Source organism: Ambystoma mexicanum, chromosome 6p (genome assembly GCF_040938575.1).
Source record: "Ambystoma mexicanum isolate Mex_15411 chromosome 6p, UKY_AmexF1_1, whole genome shotgun sequence".
In the NCBI taxonomy this organism is placed as follows: domain Eukaryota; kingdom Metazoa; phylum Chordata; class Amphibia; order Caudata; family Ambystomatidae; genus Ambystoma; species Ambystoma mexicanum.
Genome location: NC_090935.1, coordinates 1,377,455,578 through 1,377,475,343, shown reverse-complemented (window position 1 = coordinate 1,377,475,343; position 19,766 = coordinate 1,377,455,578). Strand labels below are relative to the sequence as shown.

The 19,766-nt window shown below is 44.9% G+C and overlaps 1 protein-coding gene across 2 annotated transcripts in view; it reads right to left on the bottom strand.

Annotated features, from left to right (window-relative positions):
- TECRL (trans-2,3-enoyl-CoA reductase like) overlaps positions 1-19,766 on the bottom strand; it is a 1,221,034-nt gene that overhangs the window by 495,260 nt on the left and 706,008 nt on the right. For both annotated transcript variants that reach the window (XM_069626096.1, XM_069626097.1), the window contains one exon: positions 6,109-6,152. In XM_069626096.1, coding sequence (XP_069482197.1) covers positions 6,109-6,152 — 44 coding nt within the window. The remainder of the gene's footprint in view (positions 1-6,108; positions 6,153-19,766) is intronic.

The following is a 19,766-nucleotide window of genomic DNA, read 5'->3' as shown; positions in this document are numbered from 1 at the left end:
ATTCCTTGGCTGATGTCTTATCTTGATGTACCTTTTCTGGTTTTGTCATCATCTGTATTGTAGTACCTGCCTATGTAATTGCCCTTGGAAGTTTTGACTCTATGGTGTTTGGGTGTTTAGGTGCTCTCCTTTTTTTCTACTTAGTGGTGTATTGCCGCTGGGTTGTATGTGTGTTGTTAGACTCTGTGGGCAGGGTTGATTTGAGGTCTACATTGAGATGCTTTAGTAGGACTAAATGGGACCATTGCTTCCAAATGTGACGTACTACCAAATGTGTCCTTCTGTCGAATAAGAGAACACAGTGTGCATGACTAAACAACTGCGTCTAAGTGTGGGTTGTAACCAAGTGTCTTGTAGCTGTGGAGAGGCAGTAGAATAGTATATATAAACCTAAACTGTACCAGTGCTTCTTAATATGACTTTCTACCAAGCGCCCCGTGTGTGGGGAATAAGCAAGTGATATCACAATCACTAAGGGCCCAATTCATGTAATTTTTAGCACGGTTCAAAGTGACTTTGCATTGCTGTAAAGTGACCTTGCTCTGCCGACACAACCCCTGATTCATGGAACTGTGCAAAGTGTATTTTTGAAGTGCAAAGTCAGTGCATTGTTCATTTTGTGTTGCAAAATGACTATGCACTGACTTTGAACTGCAAAGTCACTTTTCAGCAGTGCAGATACACTTTGAACCGTGCAATGAATTCCATGTATCGGGCCCTTAGTGTGTTGGAGGATGGGTAATAATGCGTAATAATCCGGGATATAACGTGTGTGAAGATTCTGGTGATCCAGTAGCTGGTGCTGACCCAGGTCTTCTAAGGATCATGACCCCAGTTCTGCCCAGTGCTGAAACAGGGCCAATCGTGTTTTCCAACAGATGTCTGCCTTATCCTGCTTCGTCCTTTGATGAAGATGTCTGCCGGTGAGAATAGCATGAAAGGGCTGCTCAAGAGGGTATCTTGTGACAATGATAGAACCAATGAGGTCAGCCTATGGGCCCTCAATATTTCTTTCATAGTTTGAGTAAATTGTTCAGCTTGGAACTCGAGACAATCAATTCTGCTATTTTGGGACACATGAGGGTCACCTGGTCACATGCGGAGATGGAAAGGAGGCCTGGGACCAAAGAGGAAAGGAATTCACAGTCACCAACTAGATCTCGCCTCAGACAAACAGCCCCCAAGCCTGGCATTTAAATCGTTGCAGAAATGGTAGAACAATGTACTTTAGAAAAGAACAAGTTTGTAACAACAATTCATTCAGTTCCATGTACATCTCTAACCAATGCATACGATGTAATACCCATAGGAACACTGCACCCTCAAAACTGAAAGTGTCCCCGTGAAGGTTCTCATACAGAGTTCTCAAGAACAAAAAGAGAGTAGAATCTCCTAGAACCCCACCCGGGGTTGGTGGTGGTCAGACCTTAAAAGAGGCTGGCAGCTACCATCATGTGTTTGCTTTGTTCGCTGTAGTTGGGTTTCAGAAGTGTGTCTCCTCTGGGGCCAACCCACTTTCCCTCTTCTCCTCTATTTATGTTTAGAGTAATCCCGCCCAGTAAATTGTGTAGTCAGTTCTATTGATCATTGCATACATGGCTATTTCAGATATAGGAAAGTTGATTTCAGATGCATCATTTCACTGTATAGTAAAGGCCTTTTCAATAAAACAGGGTTAGAAACGCAGTATCTGGCTCATGTTTTGAGTTCCATCACTTTCGAAAGTATTTACGTTTGCAGTTGCATCCAGAAAGTGAACTGCTTTCCCACAGCACACCTTGATAAATCGAACTGTAGTGTGTATTTGGCTAATGCTTTCAAGCAATTCTTGCAATAGTATTTCTGTGTTATTCGATTCGAAACACTTTTCATCAATGTACAGAAACATAGGTTGTGTGGCACTTATTCTGGCCCAAAATATGGCTGAAATTCCAAATCTACATTTTATCTTAACCCCGCTTATTTATTAACCATTGATGCTGCTCATTTCTGCTGCTAAAATGTGTTTGGAAATTTAAAATAATGTTTTTATAAATAATAGACAGTAATCATTTTGAAAACCTCAAGATATGCTCCCATAATGTACTGTTGGCTCAAAACTGTTCTAATAATAATTATGCCTGCTGGGTGCTTAGTAAACTTGATAGTCAATGTACAGCAATCACCCCTCATTTATAAATAGAAGCTATACACAACTCTAAATGCTTATAGCAAATGATGATGCATTGCATCTGGCAGGCAGCTTGAAGCAAAGCGCGGTGAAGCCACAAGTCCTCACGCAGGCCCTCACTGTGCCCTGGCCAGACAGGAAGCTTGGGTTAGTGAGCAGTAATCGGTCAAATCGACCTGCAAACGCAGACATTAAACGTATAGGAAATGTGGCAACAAAATTGACAGGAATCTCATGTATGTATTTATGAAGTGCAAACGTTGCTGGGAAACGACAGTGCACTGTATATAGGGCACAAGCCCAGAGATTTACAGGTAGGATGGAGGGTCTAAGAGGTTTCTGTGATGAGTAGGGAAGCAGGTGAGGGGGAATTTCCTGAGGCTGGGAAGGACTGGAAACATTAGGGGTTGGGGGCAAGTTCACTTTTCTGGCCCATAGTGCAATGGCCCAAGCCCACAGTGCAGCGGCCCCAACTTCCAGAACAAGTAAACTCAATACCCTACTCTCCCCTCCCACACATTCTCAATCAAGTATATATAATATACATTATTGACATTACTTTCTTTTTAGTAAACATATTTTTCAGTTATGTTTGTGATTTTTAAGAGACCCAGACCCTGGAAATACTCCCACTTACCAGACAGTGAAGTTATGTCACCTGTATAATATAATTGGTGAAATGGGAAAGCTGGGTTTTCAGCCCAGTTTTCATTGCATTGTGGTTTGTAATTCAACAGCATACTAAATCTCTTCCCATCCCAAATCATGTTTATTTTTAGAACAATGTAAAGAGGTGGCACAGTTAGAGAATTCATTGGTAGAGCAGAGTCATCGCTGAGCCAGGGGGTCTGGGTTTGCTCTCAGAGTCAAAAATGAGCTGGCATGGCAAAAGACCCATACCTGGCTTCCTGGCTCCCTAGCCCACAATACAAAACCCTTACCAGTGCCATATGTACCCACCCCCCCAAACAATATAAGATCCTCACATATCATCCTGCCTCCTCACCAGTTTACTTGACATAAACAGTTAACATTATAATTATTTATTGAGTATTAGCCCATATGAGTGGGATAGTTAAGGATGATAGGGCACAGTGATAAAATGTGATTTGCTCACGATCACAGAGTGTATGAAGAGTGGAAGGTGGGGATTTGAGCCCTGCCTTCCTGGTGGTACAGCTTCCAATTCAGAATGCAGTGGTGACCTCATCTTCTCATATTCCATCTTCAATGTTAGAATGTTTTCTGAAAAGTTATTCCATAGCTAAACTAGTATTCTGTTAAATAAGTCGGGTTTTCAAAACACCAATGTATCTACAACAGGAAAGCCTATTCATTAGCTAATTCCTGAGACAAATAGATCTGAGAAACAGATTAAGATTATATTTATAATGAAAATGTGCTATAATTATAATCTTAGTCTGTACAATTGTGTATGCTTTCAAATCACCAAGTCACAAGATAAATCAACCTCATAAATATAAGAGAAGTAGTAGTTGCAAAATATGTTCATAGCAAGTATGCATCACTTAAAAAGGGGTCAAGCCAGTCCCACAAAAGGGTGCAGTGGCATGCATGTCAGACATATATCCCAGCAACAGTCAACCTGCTGAACTACATTCCAGATGTGTACCTCTATCTCATTTACCCTATTTTCCTGATCATCCTCTTGTGTTCTTCCCTTTCACCACATTCTCAATGGCCCCCTGTTTCTTACCATTAACTTTCAGAACTCAATTCCCCTTTGCTCCATTCTTTAACTATTAACTCAATCCCCTGCCCTTATCTTGCACACACCTCCTTCCCTTGCCCACATTTCTCAGTCACCAATGTGTTGACATGCATGCCCTTTAGTTGCCCATCACTCAAAGCCCATTCCTTGCCCCTGACCACCTTCCATTACCATGGCTTACAGTTAAACAGTAGACCACATTGATTTGTCAGCAAGACTCTGCCAGACATTACAAGAAGCTGTGGTTGGGGTCTAGCTCGTAATTGTGGCTACGGGGTCTGCATTTGGACAATGCTGAGTGAAAGATGACGAGGGGATGTGGTTTTTTTGTGCTGCCAAGTTCCACTTTCTTGGAAAGTCAGCTGCATATTTGTACTTACAGAAGCAGAGAGAACTGCAAGGGGAATATACCTGGGTCCTGGTGATGGAGAGGGAGCAAGAGTGGCCTATTATATTTATGTGTGTTTTCAAATAAGATGGGGTGTGACAGTGTAAAGGGTAGATGGAAAGTTGTAGGTGTGTTCATGTAATTTTGTATTTATATATCTGAGTTTGGTGTTGATTTATATGTGTGTCTTTTATTGGTCAGATAAAAGATGTGTTCTGGACAAGACAATTGAACATTATCACAGACTTAGGGGGTCATTCAGCATTGGGTGGTAACAATTAACAATTCATTGGATCCCCGGCCACCCTGGGTAAATTGGACAAGCAATACAGCTCCTTCACCGTTGATATCCCCATCGCTGTCTCCCAAGCGGTTTAGTCCTTGGGTGTATATTTGGAACCTAACCTGACTATTAATAGGCAGGTTAATGCCATAGCATCCTCCTCAGCGTACCACTCCAAACTGCTTAATGCAGCTAGACCTTCCTTATCCCAACAGAACTGCCTCATCATTGCTAGGAAAATAATTGGGCCAAGACTGGACTACTGTAATGCCCTCTTGTAGGGACCTCCTCCACGAAACTTGCTAAGCTTCAACTAGTACAAAATAACACCCTCAGGGCTGCCACAGGTATCTCACGAAGGGACCACATCTCTGAGGTCAGGAGGCAGGTCCACTGGCTTCCCGTTAAGGAAAGGATTGTTTTCAAAACCCTCGCCCTGACGCATAAGTGTGTCCATGACTTGGCACCCCCTTTCCTGGTCCAAAGGATTTCCAAACCAATTCCATCCAGTCCAACCAGAGTTTTGCAGGTGGTAGCAGCGTCCCAACTATGGCCGCCACCTACTGGAACGCCCTCCCTTCTTATGTCAGGTTAATTGACTCTCATGCAGCTTTCTGGAAAGCCATCAAAACCAGGCTCTTTGTATGACACTGCACCTGTACTACCTCTATGTATTTCTGTATATGTAACTAAGTAACCTGTACCAAGCTTATTTTTTGTTGGGCTGCATTTCTGTAACCCTGAATTAAGCCCTCTTATGCTCCTGTTATAGTGCCTCGATGCCTGTGGGCTGTAGTGCGTTCTACAAATCCAAAAAATAAAATAAAATAAACAATAAAATGTTCAGAATTTGGCAAATACCGTTGATTTTACCATCCACCCAATTCAAAGATTGCCCAAATACCGTCGGTGGTGTTCCATGGGAATACCGCCAGTGGTATTTTCGGCATACTTCCTGCAGAAAATCCACCTATTTTTACCTCCACCTTGAAGTATCAGGAGCAACAGCCCAGCCAGCCTGAGGGGCAATTGCCCCTCTGCCCCCCTTGCCAGCATCCCGTTCTGAGGCGAACTAGCGTTGAGTGGACAACCAACGATTGATGAGATGGTCTTTGAAGAGTAGGGTCGACAGGCCCTTCATAAAGGCCCCAGGTGCCTCGTGAACAAGGCGATAATAACAATATGCAATGCAACTCTGTTTAATAGCACTCTGCTAACCTCTGTGTGTGAGGTAAACAGGAAAAAAAATCACATGGGATGTCATTAACTAATAAAATAGGAAAGCAATCAGGAAAATACATTATTTTTACTGAAGTTAAAAATCGAAAGAAATAAAATCAGTAAATTCAGTGGCGTTAGATTGATGGCTCAAGTTTATTGCTCATTATACTTTATTATCATATTGCTGGTATGGCTGCCAGCCATCTTGGATGCAGTCTCGCGCACAGGATTTGAGAAAGCATGCTGAGGGAGTTTGGATATTAATTAGGCACACAGCATAATTATGTCAACATAGAACCATCTCCAGTACATACCAAAAATGTGACGAGAGCCAGGATAACTTGCTTGTTGCCAAAAGCTGCAAAACAGAGCAATGATAGACTGGTTATTTTTAATGACCCGAATAACACTTAACACTGTAATATACTGCGCCACTGAATCCCTTGCAGTGAATTTTACCCTGATTAATTCCGGATGGAATCATGATAGAAAATGTTGAACATTTGCCAAATTGAACCAATTAAACGGCATGTAAAATGTAAATTCTCTTATTTATTTCACTTTTAAATATATTCTGCTGCTCGAACTGATAAAAAGCAATGCAAAGGAAGCCAGCATATAAACTCACCTTCAAATGACTGTCTGGGGTTCCAGAAGCAAGTGCCCTGGCACAATGCTAGGAATATCTTCAAGTCACAGGTAACAACTTATGTCAAACGCTTGCTGAGGGAAAGCTTGCCTAGTCTATAGGAGACATATCATTTTTTCAGAACTCTCAAGTTTCCTAATTCCATGCGTGAAAAAGTCATCAAGTCCGTTTTTTTTTCTTGGAATTCTGGGATGTGTCATCCTAGGTTTAAAATAGAAAAGACAAAAATACAGGTCCCAGAATTCCAACTGAATAACAGGACTGTATGACTTTCTCACAACATACTATTGGGAAACGTGAGCACTCCGGTTATGGCTAGTATTATAATTATTATTATAAGTGTTCTTTTATAACGCACTTAATACCAGCGAGTGGTTTCTAAGCGCGGGTTCAGGATTCAAACCTGTGTATGCAGAAATAATGCACCCACCCAGGCCGAAACCCTAGCAATATTATATGTGTTACAGTCTTTTATTCTCACTCCCAGACACAAAATGAAATCTCTAAATTCTCAGACATTGGTCAAAATTCTCAATTGTGCACAAAGGCTCCAAAATTGTAATTGTGGGAGAAATAGGGTGGGATTTTATTTCCATTTTTAAATCTTCTTAGTTTATTGTTCTCATTTTATGTTATCCCCTTTTCACAATTACATATCAATAAAGCAGTGATAAGGGTATCTGGTATTAATGTCCCCATACATAATGTCATTGTGAAAAGCAATTGGTGAGATTATGTATGGCGACGGGTTGCGGGGATGTACCCTGCTCCCATTGTAAAAAAAAAAAAAAAGAATTGGGCCTTGCAGGGGTGTCCCCCGCACGTTCAATGTAATAATGTCTCCACAAAAAACAGCAACTTTTTTGTCAGGAGACATTTCGATAGGACATTATTACATGGAACCGTGATAAGGGCACATTCTCGGATGTTTGTCAAGATATTGCAATGGTAAAAGAGATATTATCTAAAGAGCCAATAAAAACGTCCAACCAAATTGTTTTACCTGGTAACTGTAAGGCAAGGTCCACCCTTTTTCTAAACAGTAGTGAACAGACCCTATGTCAAGAGGGTGATTGCTGGATATGTTGAATTGCATTTGCATTTGTATTTATTAAAGAACAAAGTGCCATGACTTACACCCTGCAATAATGGAGAGCAGATTCAATGCTAGGGTGGCGTGCCTTTACATACGAGGGTAGTGTGCCTTTACATAAGAGGGTAGCGTGCCTTTACATAAGAGGTGGCGTGCCTTTACATACGAGGGTAGCGTGCCTTTACATAAGAGGGTAGCGTGCCCTTACATAAGAGGTGGCGTGCCTTTACATACGAGGGTAGCGTGCCTTTACATAAGAGGGTGGCGTGCCTTTACATAAGAGGGTGGCGTGCCTTTACATACGAGGGTAGCGTGTCTTTACATAAGAGGGTGGCGTGCCTTTACATAAGAGGGTGGCGTGCCTTTACATAAGAGGGTAGCGTGCCTTTACATATGAGGGTAGCGTGCCTTTACATAAGAGGGTGGTTTGCATTTACATAAGAGGGTAGCGTGCCTTTACATAAGAGGGTGGCGTGCCTTTACATAAGAGGGTGGCGTGCCTTTACATAAGAGGGTGGTGTGCCTTTACATAAGAGGGTAGCGTGCCTTTACATAAGAGGTGGCTTGCCTTTACATAAGAGGGTCGCGTGCCTTTACAAAAGAGGGTGGTTTGCATTTACATAAAAGGCTAGCGTGCCTTTACATAAGAGGGTGGCGTGCCTTTACATAAGAGGGTGGCGTGCCTTTACATAAGAGGGTGGTGTGCCTTTACATAAGAGGGTAGCGTGCCTTTACATAAGAGGTGGCTTGCCTTTACATAAGAGGGTCGCGTGCCTTTACAAAAGAGGGTGGCGTGCCTTTACATAAGAGGGTAGCGTGCCTTTACATAAGAGGTGGCGTGCCTTTACATACGAGGCTAGCGTGCCTTTACATAAGAGGGTGGCGTGCCTTTACATATGAGGGTGGCGTGCCTTTACATACGAGGGTAGCGTGCCTTTACATAAGAGGGTGGTGTGCCATTACATAAGAGGGTGGTGTGCCTTACATAAGAGGGTAGCGTGCCTTTACATAAGAGGGTAGCGTGCCTTTACATAAGAGGGTGGTGTGCCTTTACATAAGAGGGTAGCATGCCTTTACATAAGAGGGTAGTGTGCCTTTACATAAGAGGGCAGCGTGCCTTTACATAAGAGGTGGCGTGCCTTTACATAAGAGGGTCGCGTGCCTTTACATAAGAGGGTGGCGTGCCTTTACATAAGAGATAGTGTGCTTTTACATAAGAGGGTCACATGCCTTTACATAAGAGGGTGGTGTGCCATTACATAAGAGGGTAGCATGCTTTACATAAGAGGGTGGCGTGCCTTTACATAAGAGCATTGTTGGAACCAATGGCATATACTGGGTGGTGAAGAAGTGAGAGTAGCAAAACACAACAGCGACAGGCACTGGAGGACATAGCAATATCTTTACCATCGAAAGCCCAAAGCCATTATGTACATAGTTACGCATTAGGTAGTATAGTCCAGGGCGGCAGAATGCAGGAAATATGGGATGGGCAGTTAGTTTTGATATGAAGGTGCGGTGGCAGTTTGAGAGGCTCTGTCTATTCCTAGAAAGTGGCGTTTGAGCCTCATTTGAAGATTTCCACGAAATAGTTGGCTTTAATGGGCAGGTGCATTCCAGTTGGACTGGGAGCAAGTAGGCAAAAGGAGGACACGTAGGAGGAGCCAAAGGGGTATATTGTATGGGTGCAGTGTCCATTAAACACAGGGTATTACTGGGTGTCAGGAGACATGGGAGTGTGCCGTTCTGGAATTAACGTGCCAGTCATTCCGTTTACGGCATGTTTCCGGACCGGCACACTAAAAGTTTCCTGGTAGGGCAGCCTGATTTACCTCCAGCCAAGAGCTGCAGGTAAGTCAGATACACCTCCAGCAAAAAACTGCTGGTTTTGCCGGCACCAGCGGTAATATCGGCAATCCAACCGATGCAGTCCTAAGGGACTCCATGGAATGGGGATTAACATACCCTTACTGGCACCTGAAATCTGCTTGTAATTCCAGCAGACCAGGTGCCGGTAACGGTATTATCATTTGGTGGTTTTCCGCTGGATTTAGCAACGTGATACCACCAAATTTAGAGGGAGGCCCAATATGCTGCTACTGTAGAGTGATCAAGTGGCCAGCATTTACTGCCAACTTGGTGTTAACATATAGCTCACATTTCAAGCTTATGTAGGAGAGTCAAGGACCATTTCTAGTTTATCCTCATCAAGTCACAGAGCACATTCCTCAAGGGACTATAGGAGGGCCCTGAACAAAATTACATTTGCACATTGAGAAGCATCAGTGCTTCAACATGAATGGTTTACTAGAGTCATTGAAACGGATGTTAGCACATGTTTCCAAACCTTCGAACTAAATTTAGATATTAACAAAGCATTAGAATTTGCAATGAATCTGTACATGCCATTGATCGTCAACTGGAGGGAGATGTTTGCAAAAGATTCAAATGGTAATTACCGGAAACCGAAAGCATGTACGCAAGCCAATTTAGACGCATGCCAACAACATAATGAAGTGCATACTGCAAAAAAAGACATATTATTGTTCCATATTTCATACAAAACCATTGTTCATTAATCACTTGAGTGCCAACCTTTTTGGAGCTGTGATCTTGATATGTAAATGGCTAGAGACTGGCAGCAGATTAGGAACCAGAGGTCCTACATGTTTGTTTATGTACCAACCTACTCCACTATAAAACCAAAATCCCTTGATTTAGGTGTAACGGTCACCTGGCTCCCACGGAGGCGCTGGTCTGGTCTGGGTTGCTGTGGCCTCTTCAAGCGTGATGCGCAGAATTCGGACCACCGATTGAACAGGACCCCCAAATCTTGCTTGTCTGGCCCGTAGGAATATCCTTCTTATGGTTTGGAAGGATGAACTCTCCATCCTGCTTCTGGTGCAGGGGCGCGCGTTCGTCCAGTTACTTCACTGGTTTTCAGAATGGCGCTGGCACATCCACTTGACTTTTCTGAGCGATACGTCGTAAGTATGAAGATGCAAAAGTTCAAGTGTGAGCCTCCTTTTATGTTGTGTTTTCTGTCCTTTATTTCAGGTGCAGAACAAAGGCGATGCGTTGAGGGGTTAAATTGCCAGTGGTAAAATCAGGTGAGTTAGTGATGAGGGCGACCCCTCTAAATGTCTTTAAAATTCCCCAGTAATGTCTTTTGTCCTTTCCCCATAGGGGCCGGGGTGCGGTACCTGCCAAAGATGCGGCGCCAACCCGAGATGTGGAATGGTTCACCAAGAAAAGCCGGTAAGTAATATGGCTGAAAATTCGACTTTCCTCTTGTGTTCCGTTGCTCACCTTTTGTCTATTCTTCTCTCCCCTAGATGCAGAGATGTGGCGACAGGTGCTGAGAGCCGCGATGGAGCCGGGCGGCGTCTCGGGAACAGGTGAGTGAAGCGCGGCGCTGCAGCGAGCAACGCAGTGCTTTTAAATGGAAGTCTTCCTTCAGGAATGCTGGCGTGAAGATTCCGGATGCAGGTAAGAAGGTTGAATAATTTCTTGGTTTTCACCTTTCTCTTCTCTTATTCCCTTACAGGTGTTCCAGGTTCGAGGCGGGCGTGGCTGGAGTCCAGGTGCAGGAGCAGACACGGTGAGCATTCAGCTGCTGGGATGCAGAACAACGCGAAGCACGTGTGGCTGTCCGGGCATGGCTTAAATAGCTTTGGAAGAAGTTCCAGGTGAGTATTCTTCCACAGCCCCACCCAAGTAACAAAATAGTTCCTTCAGAAAAATAGTCCCTCCTAAGCCTCATTTGGCTTGGTTCTTCATGCAGCATGGTCTGCATCTGGTGAGTGTGCAGCATGGTCTGCTTCAGGTAAGTGCACCAAACACTTCCCCTTATGAGCCTGGCGTCTATGGCGCCAGGACTGATGTCCAACATTAGCCTGGCGCCAACGGCGCCAGGACAGAGTCCAAAGAGCCCCTATAAAGGGCCTCTGGGCTTTAACCCGGGGGCGTGATGCCTGCTCCCGGGGGTGCTGGGCCTGGCCTGGTGCTCCGGGGGTAGGCATCATGACAGCACTCCCCCCAAGACCCCTCCCAAGGTCGTTTCCCCAGGAGGTTTTGGTTTGTTCGGGAAATTCCGATGGAACCTTTTTACTAGCCGAGGTGCATGTACGTGGTCGCTGGGTTCCCAAGATCTTTCCTGAGGCCCGTACCCCTTCCAATCAATTAGATAGAAAAGTTTTGATTTTTAGATCTTAGAGTCCAAAATGTTCTTCACCTTGAATTCAGGCTCCCCATCTATCTGGATTGGTTCTGGTGGCTTTATTAATCTGGTTCCTGGTTGCACTGGTTTCAAAAGCGACACATGAAAAACGGGGTGAATCCGCATGTTAGCTGGTAGATCTAGCTTGACTGCCACTGGGTTAATTATAGCTTTGATCGAGTAAGGGCCTAAATACCTTGGATTAAAAGCCTGAGGTCCCTTGAGCGATAAGTGTTTGGTAGCCAACCATACTTGATCCCCTATTTGGTATGGAGGCGCCTCCTTTCGATGCAGATACGCATTCTTTTTGTATTTCCCTTTCGCATGTTGTAAGTGTGCAGTAGCATCCTTGAAGGCTTGAGTAATCGTAGAATGCAAATGGTCCACTGCGGGCATTTCGAGGCTCAAAGGTGAGTCCAAGTCTGAAGTATGAGGGTGATGTCCATATAGGGTATAAAAGGGGCTCTGACCAGTTCCAGAGTGTATCGAGTTATTGTATGCATATTCAGCCATCCATAAAATATCCTTCCAATTACCCTCCGATTGGTGCAACATACATCGTAGATATTGTTCAAGGGTCTGGTTCGTTCTCTCCGTCTGACCATCGGTCTGTGGGTGGTGGCTGGTTGAGAGTCTTACGTCGATTTGTGCCAGTTGACAACACTTTTTCCAAAAATGAGAAATAAACTGGCTTCCCCGATCGGAGATTAGTATGGAGGGGAATCCATGCAGACGGATGATATTTTCGAGGAATTCCTTGGCAAGAAAAAAAGCTGAAGGTAATCCTTTCAATGGAATAAAATGGGCCATCTTGGAAAATAAACCCACCACAACCAGAACAGTATTGTATTCATTACAAGAGGGCAGGTCCATGATAAAATCTAGTGACAAGGTGTGCCAAGGTGCTGGTGGAATGTCTAAGGGTTGAAGAAGACCGGCGGGTTTTGTTTTTTGACCTTTGTTTTGGGCGCAAACTCCACAGGACATCACGAAAGATTTAATATCCTTTCGCCAGGACGGCCACCAGAATTGTCGTTTAATTTTTTCCTGTGTTTTGGCAATGCCAGGATGTCCTTCCATCAGAGTATCATGATGACGGGAAATAACCAGTTCTTGCAATTCCTTTTCTGGCAAAAATAAACGTCCTTGGAAGTAAGGTAAGCCATCGTTGATTGAAAAGGCAGACCCCCTTTTGATCCAATCCTGCAAGGCTGAAGAGTCCAGGAATAGTTTTACCCGTGCTTGAATGTCTTCAAGGGTTTGTAAAGTGGTTATCCCCAAGATTCTTTGTTCGGGAATTATCGGCACAGGTTCTGAGTTTGTGTCCATTTCTCCCATTCCAATTCGAGATAGCGCGTCCGCTTTGCCATTCTTACAGCCGGGACGGTAGGTGATTACAAAATCGAACTCAGCAAAGAATAAAGCCCATCGGAGCTGTCGTGAAGACTGAACCTTGGCAGTTTTTAAATATTGTAAATTTCGGTGATCAGTGATCACGGTGATGGTATGCCTGGCGCCAAGAAGATAATGCCGCCAAGCCTTAAAGGCGGACTTAATGGCTAATAATTCCTTATCGGTGATTGCATAATTTATCTCCGAGAACTTTCTGGACCAAAATGCTACGGGTGCAGTTGGTTGGCTTTGGGGTCTCTCTGAGACAGGACAGCTCCCATGGCTAAGCTGGATGCGTCGGTTTCGACTATATATGGGAGATCAGGACGCGGGTGTTTCAAAATAGGTGCGGACATAAATTTAGCTTTTAATTCCTGAAAGGCCTGTTCAGCTTCCTCGGCCCATTCAAAACATTTATTCTTCCGCAAGAGTGCAGTGATGGGTTGCACCACCCGTGAAAATTCCGGGATAAACCTGCGATAAAAATTGGCAAAACCAAGCATGCTTTGGACACCTTTCACCGAACTAGGTGATGGCCATTTGAGAATGGCATCCACTTTCCGTGAGTCCATTCGGACCCCTTTAGGTGTCAGGATGAATCCAAGAAACTCAACCTCGGTGGTATGGAAAACACATTTTTCCAGCTTTGCAAACAGTTTGTGCTGGCGCAATTTCTCAAGGACGGCCCTGACATGTTTTCTGTGATCAGATTCCGAAGAGGAGTACACCAGAATGTCATCGATATACACGACAACACAGACATCGATGAGTTCCCGAAGGACATCGTTCATGAAGAATTGGAAGGCAGCAGGCGCGTTGCACAACCTGAAAGGCATCACCTGATATTCGAATAGTCCATATTTTGTACGGAAGGCCGTTTTCCATTCGTCGCCTTCTTTTACTCGTACCAGATGATAAGCCCCCCGGAGATCTAACTTGGTGTATATGCAAGTGTCCTTCACCTGGTCAAGGAGTTCAGGGATCAAAGGCAGAGGGTAACGATTTTTAACAGTTATCTGGTTCAATGCGCGGTAATCGATACAAGTTCTATGGTCACCTTCTTTTTTTGGCACGAAGAACAAAGCCGAGGATGCCGGAGACTTTGACGGGCGAATGAAACCATTGGCTAGGTATTGATCTAAATATTTTCTCAAATGCAGATTCTCCGGCTCAGTAAGGGCATAAATCCTGCTACAAGGGGGTTGTGCACCGGGCACCAGATCGATTTGGCAATCGTACGATCTGTGAGGAGGTAACGTGTTGGCCTGTTCCTTTTGGAAGACGTCCTGAAAGTCTTGGTATTCCAGAGGTAGTTGCATGGAGACAGAGGTTACTGATGCTAGACTGATCTTCAGATTTTCTGGGTAGCAGGTTTGTGCACACTCCGGAAAGGTTATTCTCTTCGCTCGCCAATCAATTCGAGGATTATGTGTCTCTAACCAAGGGATTCCGAGAATAACCTGAAACTGTGGAGCCTTGATTACATCAAACACAACTGCCTCCCGATGGCCGTCCGGACCTACAAGCGTCACCTCAGCTGTGGAATGTGTTACCGGTCCCGAGGCAATTTCGGTTCCATCAACTGTGGTGATGACATCTTTGCTGGTTTTAGGACGCAGGGGAAGGTTAATCCTGGAGACCAATTCACGATCCACGTAGTTTCCTATAGCCCCACTATCGATGTATGCCTTTATTGCATGCAACCGCTTAGGCTGTTCCGGATCTATGAGGACCATTGGCAGTGTGAAATGCGAGGTCTGAGAGTTTGTTTTCAAGCTCGGCAAGCGGACCCCTATGCTTGTCGGGCGGGGTCGTTTCCCGATACAGAGGTTTCATGGATTTTATCAGCGGCTCCTACCACCTGCCTGGGCAGCCTTGCCGGGCAATCTCGTAGAAAGTGTCCAGAGGATCCACAATAAAGACATAACTGCATCTGCTGTCTTCTTTCATGTTCCTTTTGCGTTAAAGGTCCTTTAACTCCTCCGATTTGCATTGGCTCAGAGGCTTCAGCCCCCTTGAGGTTAGCGTGGGTCTTGACTAACACCCGGGTCTCAAACTTGGACCGATCTGCTTTTCTGTTTTGCAGTCTGTGATCCAATTGGACCACTAAGTCTATATATTCTGAGCATTCTTGGGGCGGATTTACAACTTGGGCCAGGACATCTTTAAGTTCTCCGCGTAGACCTCGATAAAATAACGTGATTCTTTTATCCTCTGGCCACCCAGTTTCCACAATTAGTCTATTAAAGGTTGCAATGTAGGAAAGGAGGTCTTGATTGCCCTGTCGCAGAGATAGAAGTTCGTCATCTAGAGCCTGCCCTGGGAGTGACGAGCAAATAACCTTTCCATGCTTGCTTGAAATCCTTGAAAATCACGAAGAATCGGGTCATCTTGAGTTACCAGTGGAACTGACCAATCGGCAGCACTGCCGCTGAGATATGACAATACAAAGGCTACCTTGGTCTGGTCATTAGGGAAGGCCCCAGGTGTGCACAGGAAATGCAAACAACACTGATTCATGAATACGGCGAATCGTTTGGGGTCCCCAGCAAAGCGTTCGGGTGGGGCCAGCGGCATGTTTCCAGGTAGATTAATCTGCACCGGGTTACTGGAAAGCATAGGAGCGGGGTTCCCTCCGGAACCGGGTAAAGGAGTTTGTCCAGCTTGACCTTGCAAAAGCTGTCTAGCCAGGTCATCTGCTCTTTCCTTTGTTACAATCACTTCCCTCCTGAGATCATTAGTCTCTTGACGAGCGGCGTGCACTTCGGCCCGTAATTCCCCCAGTAGTTGGGCCAACTGGTCAGTCTCGGAAGTTTCCATAGCGCCTGGGTGGGAATTTGTAGGAAGGCTTCGCGTTCTGTAACGCTCACCTGGCTCCCACGGAGGCGCTGGTCTGGTCTGGGTTGCTGTGGCCTCTTCAAGCGTGATGCCCAGAATTCGGACCACCGATTGAACAGGACCCCCAAATCTTGTTGTCTGGCCCGTAGGAATATACTTCTTATGGTTTGGAAGGATGAACTCTCCATCCTGCTTCTGGTGCAGGGGCGCGCGTTCGTCCAGTTACTTCACTGGTTTTCAGAATGGCGCTGGCACATCCACTTGACTTTTCTGAGCGATACGCCGTAAGTATGAAGATGCAAAAGTTCAAGTGTGAGCCTCCTTTTATGTTGTTTTTTCTGTCCTTTATTTCAGGTGCAGAACAAAGGCGATGCGTTGAGGGGTTAAATTGCCGGTGGTAAAATGAGGTGAGTTAGTGATGAGGGCGACCCCTCTAAATGTCTTTATAATTCCCCAGTAATGTCTTTTGTCCTTTCCCCATAGGGGCCGGGATGCGGTACCTGCCAAAGATGTGGCGCCGACACGAGATGTGGAATGGTTCACCAAGAAAAGCCGGTAAGTAATATGGCTGAAAATTCGGCTTTCCTCTTGTGTTCCCTTGCTCACCTTTTGTCTCTTCTTCTCTCCCCTAGGTGCAGAGATGTGGCAACCGGTGCTGAGAGCCGCGATGGAGCTGAGCGGCGTCTCGGGAACAGGTGAGTGAAGCGCGGCGCTGCACCGAGCAACACGGTGCTTTTAAATGGAAGTCTTCCTTCAGGAATGCTGGCGTGAAGATTCCGCATGCAGGTAAGAAGGTTGAATAAGTTCTTGGTTTTCACCTTTCTCTTCTCTTATTCCCTTACAGGTGTTCCAGGTTCGAGGCGGGCGTGGCTGGAGTCCAGGTGCAGGAGCAGACACGGTGAGCGTTCAGCTGCTGGGATGCAGAACAACGCGAAGCACGTGTGGCTATCCGGGCGTGGCTTAAATAGCTTTGGAAGAAGTTCCAGGTGAGTATTCTTCCACAGCCCCACCCAAGTAACAAAATAGTTCCTTCAGAAAAATAGTCCCTCCTAAGCCTCATTTGGCTTGGTTCTTCATGCAGCATGGTCTGCATCAGGTGAGTGTGCAGCATGGTCTGCTTCAGGTAAGTGCACCAAACGCTTCCCCTTATGATGTCCAACATGAGCCTGGCGCCAACGGCGCCAGGACAGAGTCCAAAGAGCCCCTATAAAGGGCCGCTGGGCTTTTACCCGGGGGCGTGATGCCTGCTCCCGGGGGTGCTGGGCCTGGCCTGGTGCTCCGGGGGTAGGCATCATGACATTAGGTACATTCCAATATGAGTTGGGCTATTCACAGGGCACCACACACACTCTCTAAAGTCAATGGAAATGTCTGGAGGTGTAACCAAATGCATGGGGTGAGCGTTAAAATTTCAGCAATATGTGCCATGGTGAGGCACGTCACTAGCTGGTAACAGCCCTTGAACCCAAGTAAAAAGCCCCAGCAAAACAAGGGCCTTAATGGAAATCCGGTGCCGTTAGTGCAGTTAAAGCCCCGCCACCAAGGTACATGTAGCTATTAACGCCCCTGACATGCAGGCCAGGGTGCTAATGGCTTTTTGTAAAGTAAATTCAATTTCACGCATCTTGCATGCACCAAAAGTCCCTTAATAAAATCTACCATCAAATGTGTTCGCCAGGGACATACAAGCAGAGTCCTACCTCTGTGTCCATGGTTCCAATCTGACACAGTCAGGCTGGCCAGGTAAGTGGAGACTAGGAGCAGGCGGTGCATAGTAGATTATGGCCAGGGATGTGGGAGGGGGCGGCGAGGGAGCATTTGTGGGGGCTGGAGAGCAGTAGGGGGCAAGTGGCCTGGATGGATCAAATAATAAGATCTGCATTCCTGGCGCCTCTTCCATGGGGGCTAATCGAGTGTAGGTGTCACTGCTCCCTCTGTCCAAACTAGTCAAACACGACAAATGCCACCAATTCCAATGGCATCAGAATTAACATGAATTACCACATCAAGTGCCTAATTCACAGAACGTTTTCCAATGGGTTTTGCAAATATAAAACGCTTCTGTGAATTTGGCCTTCAGTGTAATACCGCATGTGCAAGCTATGTGCAGTTGTGTTATAGCACTGCATGTCATAATGCACCGAACTTGCGGTTAAGGAAAATCTGTGGCAATGCCCATTTGCCGGAGATTTCTTCACACATCCCTTCTATCTCTTGCATCGACTTTGATAAATATGGCTACTGGTTTAAAATCTTGACACTCTTAGGAACATTCCCGAATCTCTACCTATTTTAGTATTCTTGGGGAACCAGTGGGTTCTTAAAGAATGTCAGAATAGCACTCCTCTGGAACAGTAAAAAACAGATTACTCTTTTTAGAGGCCCCCTCTGTGATGATCTAAATGACATGCTTTCTTCCCTTTTACACCTTGATATTCCTTTTTTGTCTTGGTGATTTGAATCTTCGTGTGACATCAACTCATGAGTCCTCTGCTTTTCTCCCACTACTTCATTCCTATCACTTTGTTCCACATTACTCTCCCACATCTCATATTTGTGGTTCATCCTTGAACCTAATGTTCTCCTCTGTACCTTCTAGGTTTACTATTTCTGTACTACTATCTAGTCCTCTGATCATTTCCTTTTTTCACTTCTCTTCTTGTCTTCCTATACAACTAATGTTTCTTTCTCCATCTGTTACCTATACCCGCCGCAATCTGAGGTCTGTTGTTATTCTTATTTTCATATCTGCTCTTTCAAATTCCTGTCCTTTCTCCACAGAATTATCTCTTCTTTCTGCTGATTCAGCTTTACCTACTGTTAATGCAGGTGTCCTCTCTGCACTTGATCTTCTCTATACCCTTCAACCTTGTTTAAACAACCTTGGCTTATTCCTGAACTTCCTTCTCTACGAACTTCCCTTCTTTAAGCAAAATGGTGTTGGAAAAACTCTCATTCTTCAACTGTTCTTTGCCTTCTTTCCTCTTTTCCCTACTCATTAGACTCTTCCCTTTTAAGGGTCCGATTCATGGAATGTTTTGCAGGGTTCAAATTGACTTTGCACTGGCGACACAAACCCTGATTCATCGAACTGTGCAAAGTGTATGTTGGCAGTGCAAAGTCCGTGCATACTCATTTTTGAGTAAAAATGACTTTGCACGGACTTTCCAGTGCAAAAATACACGTTGCACAGTTCCATGAATCAGGGTTTGTTTCAGCAGTGCAAAGTCACTTTTCAGGAGTGCAAAGTCACTTTGTACCCTGCAAAAAATGCCATGAATCGTGCCCTAAACTGTATTTTTATGTCTGTGTCGTCTCTCGTAAATCATCCTTAACGTGTGTTTCAACTTCTTAACCATATTCTGTCTTGACCTTCACTTGACCCTTTCTCTCTTTTTGTAACTTCTTTTACAACACAGTCTTGCAATTATATTCTTCTCTCTTGTTGTGCAGCACAGATTCTTAACCCCCTCTGATTTCCTCTTTACTTTCATCCTTCAAACTCCTTTATGCTCCTGTGTCTACCTGATGGTCTCTTCTTTGGATCCGGCACGTCCTCTCTGCAGAACATTTCAGAGTTGGACTGCACCATTGGGTGGGACCAGCCTGGTATGAAAATTGATATTTTTCCTCTGTGAAAGGTACAGAGAGCTACAAATGAGGATGTAGCCATTGCTGAGTGGGAAACTTCCATAGAGCATTTTATTTGAAACATATTTGTTCTCAGTATATGGGGCTCACACCATTTTGTATTAGTTGGAGAGACCATTGCTTTTAAGAA